The sequence below is a fragment of the Pongo pygmaeus genome, chromosome 10, assembly GCF_028885625.2.
Source record: "Pongo pygmaeus isolate AG05252 chromosome 10, NHGRI_mPonPyg2-v2.0_pri, whole genome shotgun sequence".
Taxonomy (NCBI): Eukaryota; Metazoa; Chordata; class Mammalia; order Primates; family Hominidae; genus Pongo; species Pongo pygmaeus.
Genome location: NC_072383.2, coordinates 130,784,076 through 130,797,871, shown reverse-complemented (window position 1 = coordinate 130,797,871; position 13,796 = coordinate 130,784,076). Strand labels below are relative to the sequence as shown.

Sequence of the window (13,796 nt, the reverse complement as noted above, 5' to 3'; positions counted from 1 at the left end):
ACTGTGCCATTGCACTCCAGCCTGGGTGACAGAGTGAGACTCCATCTCAAAAAAAAAAAAAAGAAGACGCCAACAGATTGCAGGTTGGCGCTGCCAGGTTGACGCAGAGGCCTGCAGGCCTCCAGCTGCCCTACCCCAACCTGGCTGCAGCTCAGGCTGCCACCCCTCGCCCCAATGCCTTCAGTCAGAGGCATCTCAGCCACCCTCTCCACTGCTGGGCCAACAAGACCTGACCAGCAGCTGCTCAGCCCTCAGCTCAGACATAGACCTGACCGGGGGTGCTGCTGGCACCCGCCCTTGCCTGCCCCCATGAAACTCAGAGTGAGCACCGGTGCAGAACAGCACACACCCCAACGGCCAGCGTGCGTACACCCTCACCTGGGACTGGGAGCTTCCCTGTAGCCCACCACTCACTCTCCGCAGCCACAGGGACGAATCCTCATCATCCCTGTTTCACAGACAAGGAGAGTGAGGCCCAGGAAGCCACATCAAACCAGGCAGGCTGGGCTGGAGGAGCGAGGGCCCCACACACCTGACTCAGGGCCTCAGAACAGGAGGAGGAAGCCCTTTCCACACAAAGCCCCCTCCCTCTGCCCTGTACACATCCACACGCTCTAGGTGCTTGCAGGGAAGCGAGTCCACACCTGTTGTAGGGCCGATCCACTTCTACCCCTGAGCGAGCCCAGGCTCTCTCAAAGCAAAGGGGAGCTGTGTCTGGAGGGGGTCTGCAGGAGGAACATCCTCAGCGCCTGTGGGAGCCGGGTCCCATACAGGACCCCTGCTCAGCCCCCAGTCCCAGGAGGCCCCGACCAATCAGAAGGCACCCCTGGTGTGGGGACAGCCACAAAGCCACTGGGTGATGCCTGCTTCATAAATGCGAGAAGCCTGTGCCCCAGAGCTGCCCCCGCAGAGGAGCTGTGGGCTGGACAAGGACGCTGAGTGGGGACAGGCTCGAGAGGGTGCCTTTAGGGAGGCTAAGGCCGATGCTGCTCAGGCAGCAACCCCAGGATCCACAGACACTGCAGGGCCGGCCCAGAGGGAGACCCAGAAACCCAGGCACAGCCTAGAGAAGGTGGGACCTGTCCATAAGGCAGGCCTCAGCCCACCCCACCCACAGCCTGTGCACCCCGAGCCCAGCCTGGCCTCACCTGCCTGCCCAGGAAGAGCACGTGGGGAGCCCAGGGCTCCCAGCAGCTGTGGGGAGGGGGAGAAACAATCCACACAGGGCACAGGATGGGGCAAGGGGGACTGCAGGGACAGCTCCGGGCAGAACCCAGGAAGGAGGGGGAGATGAAGCTAGACCCAGAAATAACTTCAGGACGGCAATGCCCACTCCCTGACCTGGGCCCACCGTTACCCTCCCCACAGCCCCTCCAGTGAGTGCCCATAGGTGCCCACATTTCTCCTCTCCTCTCTGGGGGCCACCTGCCCTGGATCACAGAGCCAGGGGCTCCCTAAGGCCTGACCTGCTCATCAGAGCTCCAAACCCACCAGCAAAGCCAGGACAAGCAGGGATGTGTCAAAGTCAGAGGTATCCTGGGGGAACACCCATGTGTGCAGAGCAGGAGCCCAGCACCCCATCCCCCAGCCACTCACCCAGGACCGGGCTGGGTGGGACAGGAGCTCCCTCTGGGCAGGGGGTGCTAACTGAAGCCCTGTAGCCTCCTCCCACCCCCAAACACTAAGGCAGCCACCTCTCACCCCTAGAAAGGCAAAGGCCTGGCCGGGTAGGGTGGCTCATGCCTGTCATCCCAGCATGTTGGGAGGCCAAGCCAAGAGGCTCGCCTGAGCCCAGGAGTTTGAGACCAGCCTGGGCAACATAACAAAACCCCATCTCTACAAAACAATGCAAAAATGATCCAGGTGTGACAGTGCACGCCTGTAGTCCCAGCCACTCGGGACTGAGGTGGGGGGATGGCTTAGGCCCAGGAGGCCACAGCTACAGTGAGCCGGGAGATCATGCCACTGCACTCCAGGATGGGTGACGGAATGAGACCTGTCTCAGAAAGAAGAAAGGCAGAAGCCCACCAGGGAGACCCCTGTGGCACCACTGACTGGCCCACAGGACCCTGGCAAGGAGGCTCTTCTCCCACCCCATCTGCTGCCCACACTCCAGCCAGGGTCCAGGGTCTCCAGCACCCCTACCCAGGGCACCTGGCCCTGCCATCCCTCCAGCCACACTGGCCTCATGGGTGCTGGAACCCACCTCGCTACTGACACGTCTAGACCCATGGCCTTGCCCCAGAGTCACAGATGTCGCCCCCTAGGTCACCTTCCTAGAGACCCCTCTGTCCTCCCCACTGTGCTGGCCACCTTCCTCTGTCCCCAAAACCTCAGGGGGCACCAGCTCCCAGGAGGGAGTGGGCAGGGGGCTGTTGGACCGAAGCACCTCCAGCCTCTTCCCTGCACTTCAAATGGTCCCTTACAGAAACCAAGGCCTGGCCCATGCTCAGCCTCTCTCCTAAAAGGTTCTCTCCAGCAGGGGACTCAGGGCCAGTGGGGGTGAGGCTGCAGGGTAGGGTGGGGGCATCCACCTCACCACAGGCATTCGGGTCTTCCCAACTCCCCTGGGACAGATGACAGCTTCAGACAGGCCCTCAGGGCTGTGGGCATCCAACTCCCTAAGCTGGGCATCGGGGCACACCAGGACCTTTCCCGTGCCTCCAAGAGCCTCCTGTGAAGTCGAACTACACCAGCCCTGCAGGAGCCCAGGCAGCAGGCCATAACCAGCCCACTTCCCATACGAGCACACAGAGGCCCCAGAGGTTGGGAGGCATGCCCAGGCTGGGAAATGGCAGCACAGCCCAAGCAGGTGGGCTGGAGTCCCGTCCTCACTCTGCCAGTGCCAATGCCAAACCAGTAACCCTCTGTGTCCCCGGAAGGGCCTAGCCTTGCTGTCTCCAACCCTGGCAGAGTCAGGGATGAGGAGTGAGGACAAACAAGCCCAGGACCACCCCCTGCCAGGGCTGGGGGAACTCCTCCAGGGCAGCTGCAGGCCCAGGCCCTGCACCACAACACCCCGCCGACGGGGGCCCCCAGCTGGGCCTGCCCATCCTTCCTACAGGCAATGACTGTCTCTAGGGCTCTTGATGGGGGTCAGGTGACAGCACAGCCTCACCGGCCACAGCTGACCTCCCCTGGGCCCACCCAGAACCCACACAGGGCATTGGGTTCCAGCCCTGCTTTGCAGAACCCACACAGGGCATCGGGCTCCACCTCTGCCTTGCAGAACCCACACAGAGCATCGGGCTCCAGCTCTGCCTTGCAGAACCTACACAGGGCATCGGGTTCCACATCTGCCTTGCAGCTACATTTGGTTTTCAAAAGCTACCCTGGGGAGTGGGGACCAGGCAAGCTCCCAGCATCAAGCCACCCAGTTAAGACACCAGAAAGGGCCACAACTGCCTCCCTGGGCTCCAGGGGAGGAAACCAGCCACCCCAGGCAGAGCAGCTCGCCTCCCAAGACAGGGTCCGGGGGTCCATCCCATGGTGACACACACAGCTGTGGCCACACCGCCTATGCCCTAATCAAACACACCAGGCTCCCTGCACCATCACCCCCACCCCAAGAGGTGGGTCCCACCTTGTCGCCTATTTAAAGGGAGGAAACAGGGAACGGCTGCTGACTATTCCACAGGGCTGTCCCTGAAAAGTCCCAACACGTGCATCTGAGGCTCAGAACACTTCAGAAAGACAGCAATATCAACACCCCACTGTCTCCAGGCAGCATGCCTGAGGGACCTGGGACAGCATTCCCCAGGTAGGCTGGCCCCCACACCCTGCACACACACACCCACGGCCGGCCAGAGCCAGGTGTCCCGGGCAGCCTGGCACGGGTGTCTGGGCACGTAGGAGGCTGCCCCACCCCGGGGGTTCTAAGGTGCTTTACTTAATAGGATCCAGGCTCCCACCCTCTGCCAGCCCTACTCTTGTCTGGTGATCCTGGGCTGGGCCTGGTGAGCAGGCGCTGACCTAGTTCACACCTCCAGAGCTGGCTCCAGAAAGTGGCAAAAGCCACAGCTGTGGCTGGACAGAACCACTCTGCACCCCCAGGCAGGGTTCCTGGACAGCTCCCAAAAGGGAAGGGATGCCGGCTCCACCCTAAGAAGGAAGGGCTACCCTCTGGCCCTGGGGAACCACCTGCAGCCACCCATTGTGTGTGGGCCTCCTGGGGCTGCAGCCTAGGCTGACCTCTGCAGCCTCCCACCTGCTGGGCCTGGGGGTCTGGACAATCCGGGAGTCAGCCGCAGGGGGTTGAGGCAGGTCCCTAGAAGCAGTGAGGCAGGGGTGGGTGGCCCGACCCTTCTGAGGGCACAACCTTGCTTGGAAAAAGCAGGAAACAATCCCAGTGCGAGTGTGGGGGTGGGGGTGGTGTAAGCTGCGGAGACCCTCAGGAAGACGCCAACTCCTCACATTCCTCCCGAGACCCAGCCATTCTAGTTGGCGCACACCCCAGTAAAAACTGTTCCCAGCAGCTCTGTCCTTCAGGCGGCTGAGACCCAACCCCCAGCCATCACGGACAGATACTGATACCAGGTGACAGTCCCACAACGGGGTACCACACAGAAACAAAAACCAACTCCTGTCACCCACGGAGACACAGCACCCCTCAAACCTACGGCTGACATCCCACCTCCAGGCTTAAAGTTAGCATGTGGCAAAGGGAGCGTGTGGGAACCAGGAGCTGGCGCACATGAAGAATGAGAAGGGCGGGGGGGGCACACAGGAGGACGGACGTGCCCTCGATAGGAGGGAGGAGAGCAGCCCGGGACGCGGGCATGGCTTTGGGCTGGCGCTTGCTACGCCACACAGGGCCTGTTGTGGTGCATTCTCTCATCTGTTTTGCACTTTCCAGTATTTTTATTCCATGATTTTTTTTTTTTTTTTTTTTTTGAGACGAGTCTCGCTGTCGCTCAGGCTGGAGTGCAGTGGCACAAACTCAGTTCACTGCAACCTCTACCTCCCAGGTTCAAGCGATTCTCCTGCCTCAGCCTCACAAGTAGCTGGGACTACAGGCGCCCACCACCACGCCCAGCTAATTTTTGTACTTTTAGTAGAGACAGGGTTTTGCCATGTTGGCCAGGCTGGTCTCGAACTCCTGACCTCAGGTGATCCGCCCACCTTGGCCTCCCAAAGTGCCGGGATTACAGGCGTGAGCCACCGTGCCCAGTCTTATCCCATGGTTTTAAAAGTTAAAAAAAAAAAAGATATACACAACTTTGGAGGTAATTCCAGAACTGCCTGGGCCCTGGGGGCACCTGCCCAGGAGCTGGGTACCCACCCCACGGGTTTCTACTCGGCCTGCATCCTGCCCCAACTCACGCTGCAGACAGCCCCCCGGCCAGACCAGGCCAGGCCTGGCAGGCCCCTCCTCACTCTGGTATGGGGAGTCACAGTCTCATGCCGGGCTGGACTGCCTGGACCCATGTTCTCCCAGGCCCCTAAGCAGGGCTGCACACCTCTTGACTCAGGTCTCCACCGCAAGTAACTCACGGACAGTGGCTCTGTCTGCAGGGCCTGAGTGAGTCACACCTGGGTGGCCCAGCAAGACCTTCAGCTGCAAGGAACCTGTCAGATGGCGTGCTGGCCAGGGGGGCCACCGTCAGCAAGGCCTGTAGCCATCAGCCCTCCTCCCAGGGCACGCTGGGCAGGATCCCAGCCTGGCTCCACAGCCCTATCCCCTGATTTCTGTGGTGGCCACACTCCTGGGGCCAGTCAAGTCCAGACACTGACACCACACGCTCAATAAGGAGGCCAGGTGCTCCAGCTGCCTCCCAGCGGCTATGGTGGACTCAAAGAGCATGACCCAAGGTACACACTTCCCAGGCACTCACACTTTCACAATTTTGTATGGCTAAAAAAAGAAACCCAATACACAAAACCCAACACAATAAGAACAAAAATAACAACCTCAACAGTCAACGAACAATATGGAGGGGAATACCTGTAACCTATCAAAAAGAAGCTACTTTGCTTCATATATAAAGGACACCTACCAATCAAGAATATTGACAGAGCACTTACAAAGTGGCAGGCACAGTTCTAAAGACTTAACATACTCAAGTTGCCATCATAACCACAACAGTTTTTGTGTTTTTTTTTTTTGAGAGTTTCACTCTGTCGCCCAGGCTGGAGTGCAGCGGCGCAATCTCAGCTCACTGCAGCCTCCACTTCCTGGGTTCAAGCGATTCTCCTGCCTCAGCCTCATGAGTAGCTGGGACTACAGGCACGGGCCACCACGCCCAGCTAATTTTTGTATATTAATAGAGGCGAGGTTTCACCATGTTGGCCAGGATAGTCTCAATCTCTTTACCTCGTGATCCACCCGCCTCAGCCTCCCAAAGTGCTGGGATTACAGGCGTGAGCCACTGCACCCAGCCAACAGTTTTTAAAAGGTAAAAAAACAGGTGCCAGGAGGCTACCTGCCCAATGTCACACAGGTAAATGTTGGAGCTAGGATCCAGCAAATGGCAGAATGGCTCAGGGGCCATGGTGTTAAGCATGGTACCCTCCAGCCTTGGCACAAACGAGACCAAGAGCTTGCCAGAAATATGTGCCTAACCAGGCATGGTGGTGCGTACCTGTAGTCCCAGCTACTCAGGAGGCGGAAGTGGGAGGATCTCTTGAGCTCGGGTGTTCGAGGCTGCAGTGAGCCATGATTATGCCACTGCACTCCAGCCTGGGCAAGACAGTGAGACCCAGTCTCTTTAAAAAATATATTAAAATAGGCCAGAAGCGGTGGCTCATGCCTGTAATCCTACCACTTTGGGAGGCCGACGCAGGTGGATCACCTGAGGTCAGGAGTTCTAGGCCAGCCTGACCAACACAGAGAAACCTTGTCTCTACTAAAAGTACAAAATTAGCCAGGCGTGCTGGCGTATGCCTGTAATCCCAGCTACCTGGGAGGCTGAGGCAGGAGAATCGCTTGAACCTGGGAGGCAGATGTTGCAGTGAGTCGGGATGGTGCCACTGCACTCCAGCCTGGGCAACGAGGGCGAAACTCCATCTCAGAAAAACATATATATAAAATATAGAAATATATCGTGCAGGCTGGGCATGGTGGCTCATGCCTGTAATTCCAGCACTTTGGGAGGCTGAAGGTGAGGTCCGGCGTTCGAGATCAGCCTGGCCAACATGGTGAAAAACTTGTATTAATTTTTTAATACAAAAATTAGCCAGGCGTGGTGGCAGGTGCCTGTAATCCCAGCTACTCGGGAGGCTGAGACAGGAGAATCGCTTGAACCTGGGAGGCGGAGGTTGCAGTGAGCCAAGATCACGCCACTGCACTCCAGCCTGGGTGACAGAGCGAAGCTCTATCTCAAAAAAAAAAAAGAAATACACTATACAAAGGACAGGTGGTATTTCTAACATTCCCGTGCTCAGACAGTGAAGCTCATTCATCACCAATGTAAAAGAAAACCGCCCAGGCATGGTGGTTCACTCCTGCAATCCCAGCACTTTGGGAGGCCGAGGTGGGTGGATCATGAGGTCAGTTCGAGACCAGGCTGGCCAACATGGTGAAACCGTGTCTCTACTGAAAATACAAAAATTAGCCTGGCGTGGTGGCAGGCGCCTGTAATCCCAGCTACTCGGGAGGCTGAGGCAGGAGGATCGCTTGGACCCGGGAGGCGGAGGTTGCAGTGAGGGGAGATTGTGTCACTGCACTCCAGCCTGGGCGACAAGAGCAAAACTCAGTCTCAAAAAAAAAAAAAAAAAAGAAAAGCAAAACCATAAGAGATGTCATTTTCTACTTCTCACATGAGCCACGATGGAAACCTCTGAGAGCCGCCCTCCTGGCAAGGACCTAAGGAGACACATGCTTGGAGACAGGCTGAGAGACCACTGGCATTGCCTCTCCGGAGGTCAATTTGGCAATAGCTACCCAAATTAAAAACCAGCATCCCTCCTACCCAAGGATTCTACTTCTAAGAATCCAGTCACAACCACCCTGATGTACCAGCATTCCAAAATAACCTCATGTCCCACCTACAGGGCCTTGGTGAAATCAGTTATGGAATCTCGGGCAACAGGCACCCCATGGCTGAAAATCACCAGGGCAGACCCAATCAGGCTAGCAGCTAGCACCTCCACGATGGCTCCTCCAACCCCAGAGCACTCCCTCCTCCCTCACACAGCCCTCACAGCCCGTGCTTTCTGCTTCACAAGGAAGAAATAGGGCCGCAAACTAAAGAAGCTGTGTGTGCACATGGCAGCCAGGACTAGGCCCCTCATCAGCGTCAGCCTGGGTCTCGACCACTGTGCTTACAGATGGTGACCTCTAACGGAGAGGGGTAAACTTTTCAAGGGTTTTGTTTTGTTTTGTGCTTTTGAGACAGGGTTACACTCTGCTGCCCAGGCTGGAATGCAGTGGCAACATCACGGCTCACTGCAGCCTCAAACTCCTGGGTTTAATCAATCCTCCCACAACCTTCACAGTAACTGAGACATGCCACTATGCCTGGCTAATTTTTTTTCTTTTTTTTTTTTTTTTTAAGAGAGAGCGAGTCTTGCTATGTTGCCCAGGCTGGTCTGTCTTGGCCTCCCACAGTGCTAGTGTCACAGATGTGATCCACTGTGCCTGGCCGAGGGGTAAACTTTCTGATATGGATTGAGCCAGCACAGAACCTTCCCCAAGCTCTACTCTTTCAGAGACAGGGCCTCGCTCAGTCGCCCAGGCTGGATGGAGTGCAAACTATACTCTTAAGTGACAAAATTCACGGCGCAGAGAGGTGGGTGTGGTGGGGAAGGACACACATGAACACATCGCCTTGTAAGGATGGCTGTCCCCAGTGGCCCAGAAACAACTAAGGCAGGGGCCTGAGAACGGAGGGCAGCGGGACTCGACTGGGGGCAGGACTCTTGCCTCGACAGCACTCCCTCCCGTAATGTTTGAGGATTTTCTTTTAACACCCAAATCGTTCATTATCCATTTTTAGAAGCCAATTATTTTTTCCTGGGTTTGGGTGCCTGCCTCAAATATTGCCTTACCGACACAGGGCAACAATCCCCGCGCCTGTGGGGGCGAGGGCAGGCTAAGCTGCAGCTCTAGCAGAGCCCAGTGCCCGGAGACATGAGCGCCTGCGGCTGGCGGCTCTAAGTGCTTCCTGAGTAGAGAAAGCTGCAGTGTTGCCAACACTGGAGGAAGTGGCAGATGCCCACAACCAGAGGTGTGTAGCTGACTGGGATGGAGCTGGGCCTGGGGATACTGGTCCTGGGTCTGTGGGGGTCGTGCGGACAGTCACAGGGCCTGGCCTGGAGATGCCCAGGACTGGACCTGGGGAGCCCTGGAGAGGAGCAGCAGGCACCGTAGCCCAGGGTGGAGGGGGAGTCTCTCGGAGTCGCTGCCTGGCCAGGGACAGCTGTCCACTCCTTGCTGGCTCCCAGAGCCATGACGCATGTGCAGGCTGTGGTCCAGGCAGGAGGCTTCCAAACATGGGGAGGATGAGGAAAGAGGAGGAAGGGAGGGAGGAAAGCAGGGAGAAAAGGGGTGGGAAGAGGGCGGGAAAAGCAGCAGGAGGGATGGCCCAGCTCCAGGACACAGTGTGCCTGGGTTTCCAGGTACTGGCTGGACCTGGGCCCCCCCCACCCGGCACCTTGTGACAAGCCTCGGTCCCCAAGGCCACAGCAAAGCTCTGAGAGGCGAAGGGAGGAGGCCACCAAAACATGGCCTGCCAGCCCTTCCCTCAGCCAGGGGCTGGGCCCTGGGCTCAGTAAACAGGTCGCAGAGCCATTAGTCAGCACTTCGGCGGGGCGGATCTCCCGCCTCAGGTTCCTGGTCCCCAGGACGGCACCCTGGCTCCCACAGCCCCAACCCTGCCTGCCCTGGGCCCCGGGACACGGAGGCAGCACGATAGCCAGCTGGTCCCACCGCCTGCTTCCTGGGGCCAGCCGGGCCTGAGGTCATCTCCTTGGCCAGCCAGCGGCAGCCGCCTGTGCCCCGGCCCGGCCCTGACTGCCGGCGAGCAGGAGTCTCCGGCGGCCCCTCCCCCGCCCCGTCTGACGCAGAGCGAGGCCGGCCAATGCCCGCCGCAGGAGCAATGTCAACAAACACACGGCCTAGACAGGTGGGCCAGGCCAGCAGTGCTGCCTGGGCCAGCCGGGGACGCCGGACTCAGGCAGGGCCCCTAGGACTGACGCCCGGAGGGGAGGGGATGCCTGGTCAGGAGAACTCAGCCCTGCCCTGGGGGCGCCCTGCGGCCCAGACACCCCCTCCCCGGTCTCACAGCTGGGGAAGTCACAGCAAGAGCCAGCCCCATCCCAGGCCTGGACCCAGGGTGGAGTCTCCAGGGGCCCAGTAGACCCCAGCCTGGATAGGCTCAACACCAGTGCTCACCAGGGGATCCAGCACCTGGGGCCACAGTCCCCCAGCCCGGTCCCCAGCAGACAGGAGCCCAGAGGCCTTACCTGGAAGTCGTACAGGGCCACGATGTTTTCATGTTTCAGTTCCTAGGACAGAAACCCAAGTTTCTTATCAGTGTGGGGAGGGGGGCTCGCCCACGCCCACGCCCCCTCCCCCAGCACTAGCTCACCTTCAGGATTTTGATTTCCTTCCCCAGCAGCGTCTGAGACTTGGCGAGGTTCTTCTTGTTAATGCACTTGACGGCGACCTCCAAATCGTGCTTCTGAAAGCCAAACGTGCACCTTCAGGGCCAGGGCTGCCCCTCGCAGGCCTCCCCCAGACCCCAGTCCACACAGGTGGGGCCCTGAGATGATCCCGGTTGGGGATCCCGGGACTGGAAGGCCGAGTGGGGAGCCAGGTTGAGGATCGCGCTGGGGGTCCTGGGGTAGGGATCCAGCCTGGAAAGCCGGCTGTGGGACCGGGTGCGGGGTGTCCCGGGGTGAGGGTTTGGACAGGAAAGTCGGGCTGGGGGTCTCGGAGTGAGGATCTGGGCTGGAAAGCCCGGCAGCGGATTTCGGGGCGGGAGTCTGAACTGGAAAGTCGGGCTGGGGGTCGCGGGGTGGGGAACCTGGGGTGGGGGTCGGCCTGGAAAGTCGAGTGGGGCTCTCGGGAGGCGTGGGGGGGGGGTCCCGGGACAGGCGGGGAATCTCGGGGCGGGGATGCCGGGGCAGGGGATCCTGGGCGGGGGATCCCGGGCCGGACGGGGACCTCACCTCGCGGTGGCGGCCCTTGAAGACCACCGCGAAGGCGCCGTGGCCGATCAGGTCCTTGCGGGAGAACTCGAACTTGCCCACGGTCTCTGTGCCGCCGCGGCCGGGCTCCATGGCGCGGGCGGGCCGGGGGCGCCGGGCGGGGGGTGGCGGGCCAAGGCACGGGGGACTCAGGCGGAGGCGCGGGCCGGGGCGGGCGGGCCGGGGGCGCGGGGCCGGGGGCGCGGGGCCGGGCGAGGGCGCATCTCCGGGGCCGCGCGCCCCATCGGGCAGGCCGGGCCCGGGTCCCAGCCCCGTGGGCCAGGCGGGGTCCGAGAGTCGTGCTCCCTCCGGCGCCTGTGCCGCGGCACCCTTCCCGGGCTGCTAATCCGAATCTGGATCCGACTCCGACTCCGACTCTGGCTCCAACTAGGGCCCGGGCTCGGCCCCAACGGAGAAACAAAAGAGCCGCGGCGCCCGGGCCTCAGAGCCTGAGACGCCGGCGCAGCCGCACTGCGCGCCGGGCCGGGGGGCGGGGATGAGGGCGGGGCCTGCCGGACTGAACTGCAGAGCCGGGCGTGACGAGCTCACGGGGGAGGCGGGGGGAGAATGGGGCGGGGAATTGGGCGGGGCCTGTCGGGCGGGTGAGCGGCTGGGCCGGGCCATTGCGGGGCCGGGTGGGCTGGGAGTGGGTGGGGCCAACAGCGGACCCGCCCCGGTGAGAGCGGAGAGGCGCGCTGACCCGGGAGCGGGCCACGGGCTCCGTGTTGATTCCTTGCCCCACTCCCTGCCACGTCCCTTCCCCGCCCCGCTTCTTCTCTGCTCCCCTCCCTCCTTTCCCCTCTCTCCGTCCTCCTCCCTCCTTTTCCCCCTCCCATCACCTCTCTCCCTCCCTGCCCCCTCCCTTCCGCCCCCTCCCATGCCTTCCCGCCGCTCCCCTCCCGCCCCCACTGCCTGTTCTCCTCCCTCCTGTCCCCCGTCCCTGTTCCCCTCCCTCCCCTTCCCTGTTCCCCTCCTTCCCGCTCCCTGTTCCCGTTCTACAGGAGAATGGAGACCAGGCGTGGGAAATGTTCCCAAAACGGGGGACTGCGTAGAATAAATTCTTAGAAATAGAATGGCTGAGTTAGAGGTTACGCATTTAAAGTTGCGTTCCATAATGCCAAATTGCAAAAAAAAAAACTTATAGACCAAAAAGTTGTCACCCAAACCAACGACATAGCCCATAAATCGGCTGGGGAGGAAAGGTTAGCTAGATGGGCTGTGCATCGGTCCTGTGGAACAGTGCACAGAGGTAAATATACCTGTGCTCAAGGGTGAGCTCTCCAAAGATTATAATTAAGTAAAAGCAAAATATGGAACAGGGCACTGTACTATCTGTCGTTTTAAGAAAGCAGTAGGATTGGGATGTGTGTGTGTGTGTGTGTGTGTGTGTGTGTGTGTGTGTGAAATGCCTGTAATGTGTACGTGGTCATTCCTAACTATAATGACAGCTAACTCATCACTTAGGCGAAGCAGTGCACTTTCCAGCTATTAGTGCATCCATTCAATGATTCCACGCGGCACTTGCTGTTTTATCCCTATTTTACAGATTCCAGCTATTAGTGCATCCGTTCAATGATTCCGCGCGGCACTTGCTGTTTTATCCCTATTTTACAGATTCCAGCTATTAGTGCATCCGTTCAATGATTCCGCGCGGCACTTGCTGTTTTATCCCTATTTTACAGATTCCAGCTATTAGTGCATCCGTTCAATGATTCCGCGCGGCACTTGCTGTTTTATCCCTATTTTACAGATTCCAGCTATTAGTGCATCCGTTCAATGATTCCACGAGGCACTTGCTGTTTTATCCCTATTTTACAGATTCCAGCTATTAGCGCATCCATTCAATGATTCCACGAGGCACTTGCTGTTTTATCCCTATTTTACAGATTCCAGCTATTAGCGCATCCGTTCAGTGATTCCACGAGGCACTTGCTGTTTTATCCCTATTTTACAGATTCCAGCTATTAGTGCATCCGTTCAGTGATTCCACGCGGCACTTGCTGTTTTATCCCTATTTTACAGATTCCAGCTATTAGTGCATCCGTTCAGTGATTCCACGCGGCACTTGCTGTTTTATCCCTATTTTACAGATTCCAGCTATTAGTGCATCCATTCAATGATTCCACGAGGCACTTGCTGTTTTATCCCTATTTTACAGATTCCAGCTATTAGTGCATCCGTTCAATGATTCCACGCGGCACTTGCTGTTTTATCCCTATTTTACAGATTCCAGCTATTAGCGCATCCGTTCAGTGATTCCACGAGGCACTTGCTGTTTTATCCCTATTTTACAGATTCCAGCTATTAGTGCATCCGTTCAGTGATTCCACGCGGCACTTGCTGTTTTATCCCTATTTTACAGATTCCAGCTATTAGTGCATCCGTTCAATGATTCCACGCGGCACTTGCTGTTTTATCCCTATTTTACAGATTCCAGCTATTAGTGCATCCGTTCAATGATTCCACGAGGCACTTGCTGTTTTATCCCTATTTTACAGATTCCAGCTATTAGTGCATCCGTTCAATGATTCCACGAGGCACTTGCTGTTTTATCCCTATTTTACAGATTCCAGCTATTAGTGCATCCGTTCAATGATTCCGCGCGGCACTTGCTGTTTTATCCCTATTTTACAGATTCCAGCTATTAGTGCATCCGTTCAATGATT

The 13,796-nt window shown here is 58.4% G+C and overlaps 1 protein-coding gene across 6 annotated transcripts in view; it reads right to left on the bottom strand.

Moving 5' to 3' along the window:
- ULK1 (unc-51 like autophagy activating kinase 1) overlaps nt 1–11,597 on the bottom strand; it is a 28,308-nt gene extending 16,711 nt beyond the window's left edge. For all 6 annotated transcript variants that reach the window (XM_063646835.1, XM_054444809.2, XM_063646836.1 and 3 more), the window contains exons 1-3: nt 11,113–11,597; nt 10,530–10,622; nt 10,405–10,446 (exon numbers count right to left, since the gene is read on the bottom strand). In XM_063646835.1, coding sequence (XP_063502905.1) covers nt 10,405–10,446; nt 10,530–10,622; nt 11,113–11,223 — 246 coding nt within the window. In that variant the 5' untranslated portion in view covers nt 11,224–11,597. The remainder of the gene's footprint in view (nt 1–10,404; nt 10,447–10,529; nt 10,623–11,112) is intronic.
- Between the last annotated feature and the right edge of the window lie 2,199 nt (nt 11,598–13,796).